At 37.8% G+C, this 14,787-nt stretch overlaps 1 protein-coding gene and 1 pseudogene across 1 annotated transcript in view; both read right to left on the bottom strand.

Annotated features, from left to right (window-relative positions):
* The window catches only part of COL22A1 (collagen type XXII alpha 1 chain), a 627,027-nt gene that overhangs the window by 169,535 nt on the left and 442,705 nt on the right, over positions 1–14,787 (bottom strand). Inside the window, exons 32-33 of the mRNA XM_072602989.1 lie at positions 12,702–12,752; positions 4,686–4,718 (exon numbers count right to left, since the gene is read on the bottom strand). Coding sequence (XP_072459090.1) covers positions 4,686–4,718; positions 12,702–12,752 — 84 coding nt within the window. The remainder of the gene's footprint in view (positions 1–4,685; positions 4,719–12,701; positions 12,753–14,787) is intronic.
* Positions 7,583–8,319, bottom strand: LOC140498201 (phosphoglycerate mutase 1-like; annotated as a pseudogene).

Here is a 14,787-nt window from a genome sequence, read left to right as displayed (position 1 = left end):
TATGTGTTGGACTCTATATGACTGCTAAGGTTCTCTTTAACTCTCAAATTCTAGGGTTATTCTATGACTACAGACAGATAATAATGCTTGCTCTTGTATTGCCTACCTCACAGGGTTTTATGGGGAAAGTATTTTGCATACTTTAAAGAGCAGCAGAAAAGTGAATGATTATTACTAACTGGGTAGCCATGGGTACCTCCCTTCAGTTTCTTTGAGCCTCATTTCCTACTCTATAAAATGTGATAACGACCTTTGCACTCCCTGTTCCTCAAGGCTGCTGTGAGGAAAGCATTTGGACAAACCTTCAAATGTTAAACAGAATCACAGATGTCCAGAACTTCCAGGGACCTTACAGGTCATCTGTAGTCTGTCACTGTACAGAAGATGAGAAAACTGAGGCCCAGAAACTTACAAAAGTGTTTAATAAATGTGAGTTGCTAATTGAACTCGATGCTCTCTGAGGTTAATTCCATCTCTGGAGCAGCTTGTTCTATTCGCTCATCTTGTCTTCCTCTTACCCTATTTTTAAGCTGGAGACCAGGGGTCCAAGCAAACCAGCAGCTCCTATTGCCATCTTGTGGTATGTGCCAGCACTTCAGCAATGCAGTGATTTGCAGACTGGAGCCTGGAGCAGAGATATTCAGTCTCCTCCATGATTATGACTTCTCTTAATTATGTTATAGACTTTAAAACCTCTCTAAATCCTTCAGTGTCCCCTACCTCCTCTTGATCTACAGGGACTCAGAAAATGCACACTGAAGAAGAACATTAATGAAGTCAAACAGAATAACACTTTAGGAAACCATAAATACAAACACATGTTGCTTTGGCAACCAAGGCTGCCCCAGGGAATGCAGCTCAGAGTATTGCAATGAATCTTTTTTATAGATACTCCTTTGTCTTTTTTTATTGCAAAGAGATTTTAATGCACACACAGAGGCAAGGCCCATCATCTGCCCAGGAAAAAAATCCATTCCACTTTGACAAAGCATAGAGCCAACCAAACCAAGTGTCAGAAGTGATGGGATCTACCAGGGTTCTTCACTAAGAGGCTTGACCCCTATAAGGAGGTTTCATCTGAGAACTGGAATACCATGGCATTCTTTACCTTTGGGGGCATTTCTCAGATCATGTCTAATGATACTCACAGTAGGCATGAGTAGACGATGTATGTTTTAAATATCATCAAGCAATGCTACATTTACATGCTTTAGAAGAAAGCCCCTCAAGAGTCAGGGGCAATGTTGCTTTTTTATTTTATTTTTTTAATTTTAACTAAAACATTTAGCACTGTGCCTGGAACATAGTCAGTGCTTAAGAAATGATTCTGAACTCACGGGTTGTTAGAGATAAAAGGGTACTTAAAATTTTAATGTTAATAATAGTTATCATTTACATCATAAATTCAAGTTTACAAAGCACTTTACGTGCTTTATTATCCGAGCCTCATAAAAACCCTCTGAAATATGAATTACAGGTATTATTATCCCCACTGCCAAGGAAAGTGGAGCTAGGGGTGGAAGGGAGCATAAATTGCCCTCTCTTACACTCAGCAGTTCTCATAAATAGGATTGGAACTCGGGATTCTCCTGATACAAGTCTACTACACTTTCCACTACACCACAATGATTTCTTGTTTTGTTTTGTTTTTTTTTCCAGCAAAGAACAAAAGGAGAGGCCTTAGACCTCAGAATGTTAAAACAATATAAAAAAAAGTTTGACCTAGAAAGAATGTTGGAAGTTATTCACCTCCTTCAGAGTTGTTAACTAATTTGCCCATGATTACAAAGTCAAGTTAGGGCTAGAAACCAAGCATTTGATGACCCATTTTGATGCAGTTTCCACTACACCACAGTATGTGACCCTGCAATTTGTCATAGAGCCATAACATCTTAGCATTGAGAGGGACATTAGAGACGGTTTATTTAATCACCTCAATGAGAAGAGGAGGAGTAATCATCCAATATCCAAACTGGAATCAGAGGCTACCCAGCTCAACTTAGCCTAAAGAAAATCAACTAACAAGCGACTGAGTGACCTCTGCCATGAATATCTCCAGAACAGGAAGCTTTCTTCTGAATAAAGTCTAAATTTGTCCTTTGGTGATTCCTACCCACTGCTTCTAGGTTTGTCTGAAGAAGTTACAAAAATTCCCCTTGCATTGCTTTTGCATATGCATATCTATGCTCATGCTGTTTATCCTAATAAAATGTAGGCTCTTTGGGGGGGAGGGGTGGGGGCGGTTCATTGTTGTGTTTTAACTCCAATACCTCCCATAGCGTCTGATACATGGTAATGTGCCAGATAAATGCTACTCTTCATGTTATTATTGATGCTACTATACTTCCATAATAAATGCTACTATTAAAAGCACTACCTAAAAATTATCTCAGTTGCCTTGGGAGGAGGTCTACTCCTCCTTGCTGGGAGTTTTAAAATAAAGGTTCAATGACAACTTATAACATGTCTTCTGGTTGGACTTCTTTAAATATACATCTGTTTATTTCTCTAGACTGTTAGATGGTGAAGTGGATAGAGCACTGGGCTTGGAATGATGTTTAAATCTTCCTTAGTTTAAATCTGGCCTCCAACGCTTATCTGCATGACCCCAGGCAAGTCACGTAACCCTGTTTGCCTCAGTTTCTTCATCTGGAAAATGATCTGGAGAAAGAAATGGCAAACTGCTCCGGTATCTTTTTCAAGAAAACCCCAAATGGGGTCATAGAGAGTCAGATATGACTGAAAAACGACTAAATAACAAAAATCTATCCACCTGGACTTCACTATTTTCTAGACCAATTCTCTCACTATTTTTCACACCAAAAGATTTTATTAAATGTTATTATTAAATAGGTAAGCTAGACCTACAGCATTCCTTTTAACATTCATTTTAATAAACCTTGTCAAAAAAATTGAGGTTGATTTGGCATGAATTGTTCTTGATGAAGCCATGTTGGTGCCTTGTGATCACAGTTTCCTTTTCTGTTATATGTTTACTAATCATTCCATGATCTCTCTAGGAATCAAAGGCAAACTCATTGACCTAAAATCTATGTTCTCTATTCCCTTCTCTCTTTTTTGGGGGGGGATGGGGGTGGTAGTGGTGGTTGTGGTAAATCAAGACACCACCTCTCTCTTGTTCAGTGGTACGCAAAACATTACCAACAGTCTTTCAAAAAATACTAACAGTGGTTCAGCAAAAGCATCTGTCACTTCTCTGACTAGGCTAGGATGCTGATCATCAGGGATCTGTGATCAACGTATGAAGGGCAGTTAGAGACACACTTATTATGTCACCATATATTCTGCATTTCAATCCCCTATTATTAGCTATTTGCTTATGTTCTTTCTAGTTCAAAAGATTGTCTACTAGGTAGGAACAAAAAACCAAACAAGTAGAATAAGAGCTGAAGAGCTATTTTCTCTCCGTAGTGTAATGGATGAAGTGATACACTCAAAGTCAGGAAATCCTGGGTTCAAATCTTTTCCTGTTACCATAATTAACTGCATAATCTTGGGCACTGAATTTAACTTCATGGAGTCTCTATTTCATTTTCTATAAGATGGAGATCATACTTATAGAAACTACTGTACAGGAATCGCAAATGAAGTGAGGTATATGAAGTACTTCAAAAATTTTTTAAAAGTCAGCTATTTTCATCATCATTCTAACTATATATATATATATATATATATATATATATATATATATATACACGTATATGTATATATAGATATATCTATCTGCTGAAATTGCTTTTAAAAACATCAACCTGCTTTATTTTTAGCTTTCCTGATCAAACTCGGTTCATCCTGAACTATAGTATTCCTGGAACAAGAGTATTTCTGTAACAATTTTCAGATGATTATGTCATCATTTTGTTTTCATACCCAGGTGCCTTCACTTGCTTCCATCTCCTGAATATTTTTTTAAACAATATAAGTTTGCTGATAAGTTCTTGCGCATCCACATCACTATTTCACAATTTTCTTCCTTAAAAGAACTGTCCCCTTTTTTTGTCTTCAGAATTTCATTTTGGAGTTATTTCTTTTTTTTCTCATTTGATTTACTTTGTAGAATTTAAGTATATGGGGTCTTTCCTACCTATTTCTTTTTCAGAACTGTTTGAAAAATGCTCTCCTAAAGCCTAGGGTCTATGTCAGACTATATCCATCTTTACTTTTTTTCCTGTATCACAAATTCTAAATTGATATCCAAGATCTCTTCAAAATCTAAATCTTAGGATATAATTTTGCCACTGATTCCAGGATGGTAATAAGGTCAAGGTTTATTCTTTTCTTCTACCAGAGAAACCACATTCTCCCTTATTCTTTCTTAATGTCTGTTTTTTTTTCTGTGGGAGAGCAGAGAGAGTTCTCTTTCCAAAGTCATTTCAAATTACCAACACCACACTGGCAAAAGGTCCTCTTTGTGGATGCTATCTCCTGTCAATCTCTAAATAACCATCCTCTGTACCTTATCCCAGAACCTTGTTTTCCACCTTTTTTCACGGTGATACCAAATCATATCTTACTCCACCTCCCAAATGCCTGAAATTAGCTAAGAAAATGGCTCCCTGAGCTAAGTACAATCTAAGGTCATCTTCCCAAAGTCCAGGAGAAAAGAAGTGTACCACACTATAGACTTGCTGGCATACAACTATAAATCAACATATTTTACTTACCGGGATGTTAGGATGTGGAGTGAAGAAAGATGTCTGAAATAGAAATCAAGGAAGAAATGGAGAGAAATGATTTATTAATAAAAACTGCTTATTCATTTTCTACATTTGATTCTCCAATTCTTTTAACAGCCTTCTACAGGAGGAAACTGAAGCTTGAAGAGGGTGGGAGATTTCTAGCAAAAGATTTATGTATATGTGCATACATATAAAAATACATACAAACAAACTATATATGTGTATACACATATGCATACATAATATTTCTTGAATATGCATACAGATATGAATATTTACATGAAGGGATATATAGATGGATATAGATATAGCTATAAGTAGATACAAGGACATATATATGTACATATATTCACATATATGTATATATGTGTATATATAGATGCAGATATATTTAGAGATATGTGTGTATATATATGTATGTATGTATGTATAGATAGTCCTCCCTCACTCAAAACAAAGTCAAGCGCAAGTCATGTCATTATTTCTCTGATGGCATGGTCTTCTTTGGCAATGAAGGACTAACACACACATACGTATAGATATGTAGCAGGTAACAGAGGCAAGAATCAATCCATGGTCTTCTAATGGTATGTCTATTCTACTGTTTATATCTGTGTCTTGTCTAAGCAATGGTGGTCCTCTAGGCATCTCTGAATATCATACATAATAAAATGTGGTTTAATGAATCAAAAACCTTAGAATCTAACTAATGGAAGTGGAAAGAATGCTGGTGTTCAGGAATTGTTTGTTGAACTTTGACCCTAAACTACAACCCCAAACCCTGAGAAGCAAAGATAATATAGGAAGCAATAAAATATCCTAGGCTCAAAGTCAGCAGACCCTTGATGTGTGTCCTTTCACTACTATTGTTCTCAATGCATGAACTTGACCAATTTATTTAATCTCTTTGTAATTTGTTTTTCTCATTCACCAAACAAGGAAAATAATGATTGCATAAGAATATTTACAGCAATTACACAGGCGACAGAGTCCACACAAATTAGAAATTATCAAGTGACCAAGCAGTAAGATATCTGCAAGAACGGAGGCATTCATGTGCCATGAAAATTCATGGACAGTTTAATTATCCCTCTTTACCTCCTCCAAAAAAAAAAAAAGATTGAAGAAATATCAAGGACTACTGGTCCACGTATCTGCTTTTTCACTACTAAAAAACTTTTATGAAAATAATTGATATGTGTAGAGAGGATGTCTTTGATCTGGCTCTATGAAAAATTATAAGATTTTCACAAACGATAAAAGTAGAATATATTTTTCTTGTTGTGCCATTGGCTGAAAGATTCAGAAGCTGCATGGTACAGCACTGAGTACAAGCAGAGGCTCCTCATTTATGACTGCAGATGCACCAAAGGATAAAAAAGTGTTGTTAAGAATGATCTACCTCAAGGGGCTATGAGGATCAAATGAGATAATGGATGTAAAGTGCTGAGTAAACTGTAAAAAGCTATTCAAATGCCAGCTCTTCTCATTATATTGCTACTGTACCATGAAACAGCTTACTCGCAAACACTATTTCTAACACCTTTCCTGATGGTTTAGGTGTAGGAACAACTATCCTTAGCACTTTGGCACCTAAAGAGACAAGTCTCAAGTCTCTGATTCCAAAGTCTCAGTGTTGTGTAGTGGAAAGAACCCTAAAATGATAATCATCATCATCATCAGCATAATAAATAGCATTTATATAGTATTTAATGTATGCCAGACACTGTGCCAATTGTTTTGCAATGAGTACTTTAAGGTTTGCAAAACAACTTACAAATATTATCTCATGTGATCACAACAGCTCTGGGAAGCAGTTGCTGTTATTTCCTCCATATTATAGATGAGGAAACTGAGGTAGACAGCTAACGTCATTTCGACAGGATCACAAAGCAAATGAATGTCTGAAACTGGATTTGAACTAATGTCTTCTTAACTCCAGGTTCTACACTGTACTATACACCTAAAGTTGGGTTCAAATATAGCCTGAGTCACTTACAATTATGTGAGATTATGGACAAGTCATTTAAAAGCTCACAACCTGTTTCCTCTTCTCTCTCTCTCTCTCTCTCTCCCTCTCTGTCTAATTTCACATCACTCCTTTATTATAGGGAACAACAAAAAAGGAGCGTTTGTACACTTATGCTAAAAACTGATGAGGACCCAGGTGGATGGGCATAAGTGGAAGGCAATGGGACTGAGACACATTTCAACATGATCTAGGACCATTTCACCGCCACAGAACAGAGCAGAGGCTATAAAACAAACAATGGAATATACTCATCCATCCCTCAGAAATCAAGGAACCCTGCCTTCTCTCACGTGTCTTGAGATCTTTGATGACTACCAAGTGGGATAATTTAATTTCAAAAGCCTCTAATAACCAGCCTAGAAAGATCTTTTGTGAAAGTAAATGTGACATGTAAACATTAGAACATAATCTCAACCTCCCAGATCCATTTTTCTTGAATTAGGGAGGAAATAAGACTTTCATGATTTGTTAAATGACCACCCAGATCATATGTTGCTTCCTACAACATCTCTCAAGAGGACTAAGAAAAACTGGATCAATTGTTTCTTTCAACTTCCCATATTGGTCACTTCTTACTATGTCCCCATCCCCAACCCCAAACCCCTTACTGAGCCAAACTACCCAGGAGGCATTCCTGACTAATGTAATTGAGTGGAAGGGCAAAACGAGAGGAAAGCATTAGTTTGAAATAGGGAGGAAATGAGAAAAGGAACCATCAGTCTCCCACCTGCAGCCATGTGCTGTGACCCCTAAGGCGATGGTCAGCGTGTGGCCCAGGCAGGGGAGAGATGTGGTGCAGACAGTGAGAAGGGAAGGGCCTGACGACTGCTGTGTGTGCTGGTAGCCCGCTTCACTTCTTGGCCTTGCTGTGGGCTGCCACAGCCTCCATGGCTTTGCCTACATTCTCTTCATCTCCAAGGAACTGCATGGGCTTGATGAGTTTCAGATTCTTGTCCAATACATGCAGGATGGGAATACCAGTGGGTGGATTCAGCTCCATGATTACTTCTTCAGACAGACCCTCAAGATGTTTGATAATCCCTGGAAGACTATTATTACCTTGGGCTGCAAACAGAACACATTTTCCTTCCTTGGTCTGGAGGATGACTTCCTCATTCCAGAAGGGTAGAACTATGGTGGCTTTCAGGCTCTCACAGAGAGGCGGCTGATCCTCAGTCAGATTTGCTTAGTGATGGTCCTTGCTGATGTTGCTGTAGAAGGGGTGATTAGGCTCATTGGAGGTGGCAGGATCATTGCCAGATCTTCACCTGGGTCTTGCCATGCTTAACAGCAGTCTCTGCTTTGTTGAGGCCTGTCAGACCTCCATAGTGCTGCTCACTGAGGTACCAAGCCCTCACTATAGGCATCCGCATCTGGCCAATGGCATCTAGTACTGTCCAAAGGGTACAGATTGCTCTCTTCTGGACAGAGGTGAAGCAGATATCAAATTCATAGCAAGCAGCCACCACGCTTGGCCTCCTCCTGCATGACAGGGCTCAGGTCCACATCATACCAGCTGCTGAAGCAGTTTTTCAGGTTCCAGGTGCTCTTTCCCTACTGGAACAGCACCAGTTTGCAGGCAGCCATGATGTGGCAGAGACTTCAGGCAGAAGATATGGAGATGATCAGCAGACAGGCGAACATGTACTCCCTCATCTTTAAATAAGGAGTAATAAAACTTGCTTTTTCTTAATCAGAATTGCTATAAATAAAGCACTTCCCTCAATGTTACTGATTTACTTTTCCTTATGTGTATTTTTTCTTCACTAAAATAAGACATCATTTATAAAAATCAATACACAATGATCAGTTCATAACCCTTCCTTTGAAAAAATGTGTGGGCCAGTAGAACTCATACCTGTGGGAATGGCAAGGAGAAAATGGTATAGAGAGCAGGCTTTGGGAGTGAAAACAGATGCTGAGATCTTGTCTCTTCTTGGCATCTTGGATACGACAAATAAAATACTTGTCTTTAGGTGGGCAAAGCATTATTTACATTTAATGAATTAAAATGAAAAATAAAATTCTCCTATGATGGAGGAAAAAAGGGGAAGGAAAGAGGGAACAAGAAGAAGGAAGAAAAATGGGGGGAAAAATGAGGGAGATGAGAAAGAGAAGGATGAGAAAGAAAAGGGAGAAAAAGAAGAGGGAAGTAGAAAGGGCATATAGAATAGGAAGGTAAATAAGGAGGAAGAAAAAAAAAAGAAAGTAAAGAAGAGAAAGAAGAAGAAAAAAACAGACATCAATTACAATCAAAGAATCCAGAATTGGAAAGGACCTCGTCAGTCATCTACTCCAGTCCATATCTCACTAAGAATCTCTTTTCCATCTTCAACAATATATAGTCATCTAGCCTTGGTTCAATGACTGCCAATGGGAAGGAATATACTACAGTATATTCCAAGAGAGGCCATTCCACTATGGGAATTGTTTTAATTGTTAGGACAGCTTTTTTTCTTTATATTGTCTTGAAAACTCTCTGCCAGTCTAGTAGTTGTACTTATGACTGCACTATTAGACCAAGCAGTGCAATTCCCTTCTGCATAACAACCCTTCAGATACCGGGAGACAATTATCAGGTCCCTACCACATCATCTCTTCTTAAGTTCCTTTCATTGATTCTCACACAGCCCAATGTTGAGGACTGCCCAGCTTCCTCCTTGCCTATTCTGGATACTCCAGTTTATCAATGTCCTTTCTAAAATGTGCACAGAGTAGAAAGTACACAGAGTGAAAAACAAAACACCTGTGACCTGACTATTAAAAAGCACAGTAGAAAAAATTTCCCTAATTCTGCACATTGCTTTTTTATTTAAAGGTTAAAAAAGGTTTAAAAAGGAAGGAGGAGAAGCAGTTAAGAAATAGACAGCCTTGTGTTACATAGGTATATCTGATAAATATGAAAAATTCAAGGTAGTCCTCAAGCAAAGCAGGGTGATTTTCAGGCTAAGATGGAAAGACTCTCCCAGGAGAAGTCATGGAGAAACTGTGAACTTTGCTCATGAAGGTAGTACCCATGCCAACAAAATAACTGTCATCAAAGTGGCAGGGTAAGAAAAAAATTATTTACACTTATAGAGCACTACATAAAGTTTATAAGGACCTTTTGAATTTCTCATTTTTTTGGAAATAACACTGAGAGAAGCAGGACACAAATTATAACCTCAATTTTATAGAGGCGAAAAGTAAGGTTCAGAAAAGTCAATGGCTTGTCCCAAATCCTGCAACTAGTAAGTATTAGATCTGGGAGTCCAAGGAAAAGATTAGCCATTCCTGGATCTGATCTTTTAGATAATCTAGAGGATAGCTTTTCCTTTTTTTTCTGTTTTTTTACCTTTTTCCTTTTCCTTTTCTCCTTCCTTCTTTCTCCCTCATTGTGTTCCTTCTCTCTATCCTTCCCTGCTTTCTTCCCTCTCCTCTTTTTTAATTTACTTTCTTTTTTACTGTATTCTGCCTTCTTTTCCTTCCTTCCTTCCTTCCTTCCTTCCTTCCTTCCTTCCTTCCTTCCTTCCTTCCTTCCTTCCTTCCTTCCTTCCATGTGTGACAAGATTTAGAACCTGAAGTAATTTTAAAACATACATGACCTAACACCTTCATTTTAGATATCAGGAAACTGGAGTCCAGTGAGATCAAGTGACTTCTCCAAGAAGGAGACATAAGTAGTAAGACATAGAGTTAGGATCTGAACCTGGGTCCTGTAAGTACATTCTTTTCATTGTATGATGTTGTCAATAGTCTTTCCTCTTCATTACTCTCTTTCTTGGCAATGCACAATTACAGTCTGTTAACACATCCCCCAAAGACACTACTTCCACAGTTGTATGGTAATTTATAATAATACAGCTTAACTAACATTTGCTAAGTGATCCTTCCAGATGTCTTGTGGGAGAGCTAAGTCCTGTTATTAGTGCAATATGTCAAAGTCAGGGAAGATAGAGCAGAATGATTAGCCTACTTTGCCAAAAGCTGCACAGCAAGATTCTGAGCTAGGCTCCGATGATAAAATGCTTTCACAGACTGGCAGGATTTCATAGTTGGAAGGGACTTCTGAATAGGAACCTGATCTACAACATGTCCAGCAAATAAGGAGGAAATAAGCATTTGTTAAGTGTTCCTAATATGTGCCAAACATTACTAAGTGCTTTCATAAATATTATCTCATTTGATCCCCACAAGAACCCTGACAGTGCTATGATTATCCTCATTTTACAGTTGTGCAAGCTGAGAAAAACAGAGGCTAAGTGACGAGCACCAGTTCATACAACTGGTAAGCTGCTGAGGCCAGATTTGAACTCAGGAATTTAAATTCCTGACTCCAGGCTCAGTGTTCTATAATCTGAGCCAACAGCTACCTCTGGTCTTCTAGTCTCCATTTGAAGATCTCTAGTAATGGGAAGCTCACTACTTATAATGGCAATACATTCAATGTCTGGACAGTTCTGGTTGCTATAAAAGTTGTTCCTCCTATACAGTTAAATTCCACAATGCAAATAAGAATTCTTATTTCAACGGTCTTTCCATTGAATCATACTGCTTCCCAGGTATAAAGCAGCCAAGAGGTATCCCTCCAAAATACGTGGTTTATCTTGAATGAGGGGAATTCAAGTACCACCAACAGAGGGTCGATTATTCCCCTTATGTCAGAGCGACCCCTTGCTGGCATCTTTTATGCAATACTAGACATTTCCTGATTGCACAGGCTTGGCATTGTCCTGCATGGTTGGGTCTGATTAAATATTGGGAAAACTAGAAGACTGATGTCTGCTCTTAGTAAACAGCTAAGAACCCTTCCAGTGATGAGAAGATAGAGACAACATAGCATGGCATAGGAGAAATCAACATCACTGGGGAAACTGAGTTTGAACCCAACTTTAATACTCACTACAGGCTGTGTCTTAAATTGCCTCCCACCTACTCTGGATCCACCTTGCACCTATTTCAATACATATTGTCTTTCCCATTAGAATGTAAGCTCCTTGAGGTCAGGGATTTATTTGCTTTCTTTTTGGATGGCCAGCACCCAGAACAGTCCCTGAAACATATTAGACACTTAAAACATGCTTGTTGATTAAGTCCCAACCTCTTTTAACTTAACTTTCCTTATCTTTAAAATATAAATTTGGGTCTATGGCTCCTTCTAATTCTAACCCTTTCCATTCTACATTCTAAAGACAGATCTGTGCGGAAGAAAAAAAAATCGTAACATAAATGAGACAACTAGAAAGCAACTAATTCACTGTGTGACCCTGGACAGGTCATTTTCTCTCTTGACCTTAATTTTCCCCTCTGTAAAATGAAGGCATCAGACCATATAATCACTAAGATCCTTGTCAGTATTATCATTCTATCCTCTAATAATCCTGTAATAGTAGCATAAAATCATAAATTTAAATCTGGAAAGGACCACCGAGAAAATCTATTTCACCTTCTTCATTTAGAGATGGGGAAACTGAGACTCAGAAAGGTTGATCAAATTTTCCTTAAGTCATACAGGTACTAAATGACAGAGCTTGGATCTAAAAGCAGTTCCTTGACTCCATATTCAATTTGTTTTCTGTTTGTTTTGTTTTATTTTTTCTCTTCCCTGTGTTATACTGCTTTCTAACTTTCTGTGTTCTATGGTCCCTCTCAGTTTTAATGTCCTATGGTAATATAAGAAAATAAATCTTTATTGAGCAAACATCTATATATGCAAGGAACAGTGATAGATGCTGTGGAAGGACACAAGTAGAAGACCTGATAAATATCATATTTCAGGAACTTATATTATATGTAGAGAGCTAAGACTCAAATGCAGAAACCTATTATGGGATAAATGTCTAGATTAAGACATAAGGGATAGCAACTCATTCAGAACATTACTTGGTAAGTGCATTAGAAGGGAAATTAAGTGAGAGACCATATGGCACATGAAATAAAGACTGGAAAGAGTTCAAAGAATAGAAGGAATCCACTGTCACATAACTTACTGTTCCAGGGAGGCCAGGAGGACCAGGGGGACCAGCAGGACCAGCTTCACCCTGAAGAACAAAGAGAACAAAACAACCATTCATGTAACAAACCTTTTATTAAGTGGTTAACATGTACAGAGTTATGTACTCTTGTTAGCAATAGTCATAAAACTGATGAAAGACATGGCTATGGCCATTGGAAAACTTGTATTCTAGCTGGGGGACAAGACATTTGCATGTGGTAATAAGTGTAATTCATGACATTATGTGACAAGCACATTAGAAAGTTTGAAAAAATATATTATGTGAGGTTTGAAGGAGAAAGAGTGCTATGAGATGAAGGATTTGGAATGGCTTTGTGGGGAAGACTGCATTTGAGATGAATTTTAAGTAAGGTAAAGAATTCAGTGGGTCAAAGGAGAAAGGGAGTCTATATTAGGAAGAGGGAAGTATATGAGCAGAGGGGCATATAGATTTGAAAGCATAATGCAAAGGGCAGTGGGGTAGGTGGGTGGAGGTAGGTGATGATTGTGAGCATGAAATCCCTGACTTGATGGACATGTGCCCTGTTTTTGTGTGCTCAGAGCTTTGCACAGTTCTAAGCACACAGTAAGCACTTAATAAATGTTATTGACTTTCCCCAATTGATAAATGGTCAAAGGATATGAACAGGCAGTTTTCAGAGGAAGAAACTGAAATGAGCTGGAGTCATATTAAAAAAAATGCTCTAACTCCCTATTGATTTCAGAAATGAAAATCAAAACAACTCTGAGGTACCACATCACACCTTCAGATTGGTTAACATGACAAAACAGGAGAATGATAAATATTGGATAAAAAGTGGGAAATTTGGAACACTAATTCATTGTTGGTAGAGTTGTGAACTGATCCTACCATTCTGGAGATAAATTTGGAACTATGTCCAAAGGGATATAAAAATGTGCATACCCTTTGACCCAGCAACACCACTCCCAAGTCTATATTCCAAAGATATGATAAAAATGGGAAAAGGACTCACATGTACAAAAATATTTTTACCAGCTCTTTTTGAGGTGGCCAAGAACTGGAAATTGAGGGGATGCCCATCAATTGGGGAACGGCTGAACAAGCTGTGGTATATGAATGTAATGGAATGCTATTGTGCTAGAAGAAATGATGAACAGACAGACTTCAGAAAAACCTAGAAAGACTTATATGAACTAATGCTGAGTGAAGTGAGCAGAACCAGGAGAACATTATATACAGTAACAGTCAGAGTATGCAATGACTGACTTTGATAAACTTAATCCTTCTAGAAGTGAAATTAAAACAATTTCAAAGGACTCATGATGGAAAATGGCATCCACATCCAGAGAAAGAATTATGGAGCAAAGTATTTTGTTTTGTTTTGTTTTTCATTCTCATGGTTTCTCCCATTCATTCTAATTCTTCTATGTAATATAACTAATGTGAAAATGTTTAACAGAAATGTACATGTTGAGCCTATATCAGATTTAATGCCATCCTGTGGAAGGGAGAAGGGAGGGAAGGGGAGAAAATGTACAACTTATTGAAGTGAAGGTTGAAAACTAAAAGTAAATAAATTAACTTAAAAAATAAATGTTGACTGAATCTAGTTTAATTGGAACATAGGGTGTATACAGCATCACGGGAAATAACAATGGAAAGGTTTTGAGTATTAGACAGAAGTGTAGAGGACTTTCACTATATAACTTGATCTCTAAATAAGAAAGAGTATTTAACCAAAGATAAGGGAGGGGGAAAGATTAATTGGAGTGAAGATGCTACATATTTTTTATGGGAACTATGGAATACTACAATGAAGGCTTGTACTAGCATGCTGTCAATAGGATTTTTTTTAAAATGGTGATTATGAGGGTTTCTGTTGGTTCCACATTCAAACAACATTTCATGTGTACAATGGAATGCAAATTTATTTGTTGTAAATCAGCTACAAAGTGTGGTTATGTTAATATTTGTCCTAAAAAGAGGGTTAACTTTCAGTGAATGATTGTAACAGGATGGACTAGCTAGGCAATGTTTACAAATCTTATTTAAGTAGTAGGTTCTGAGCAGGCAAGAAACATACCCCATGTGCTCAGCT

Source organism: Notamacropus eugenii, chromosome 4 (genome assembly GCF_028372415.1).
Source record: "Notamacropus eugenii isolate mMacEug1 chromosome 4, mMacEug1.pri_v2, whole genome shotgun sequence".
In the NCBI taxonomy this organism is placed as follows: domain Eukaryota; kingdom Metazoa; phylum Chordata; class Mammalia; order Diprotodontia; family Macropodidae; genus Notamacropus; species Notamacropus eugenii.
This window is presented reverse-complemented; position numbering and strand designations above follow the sequence as displayed.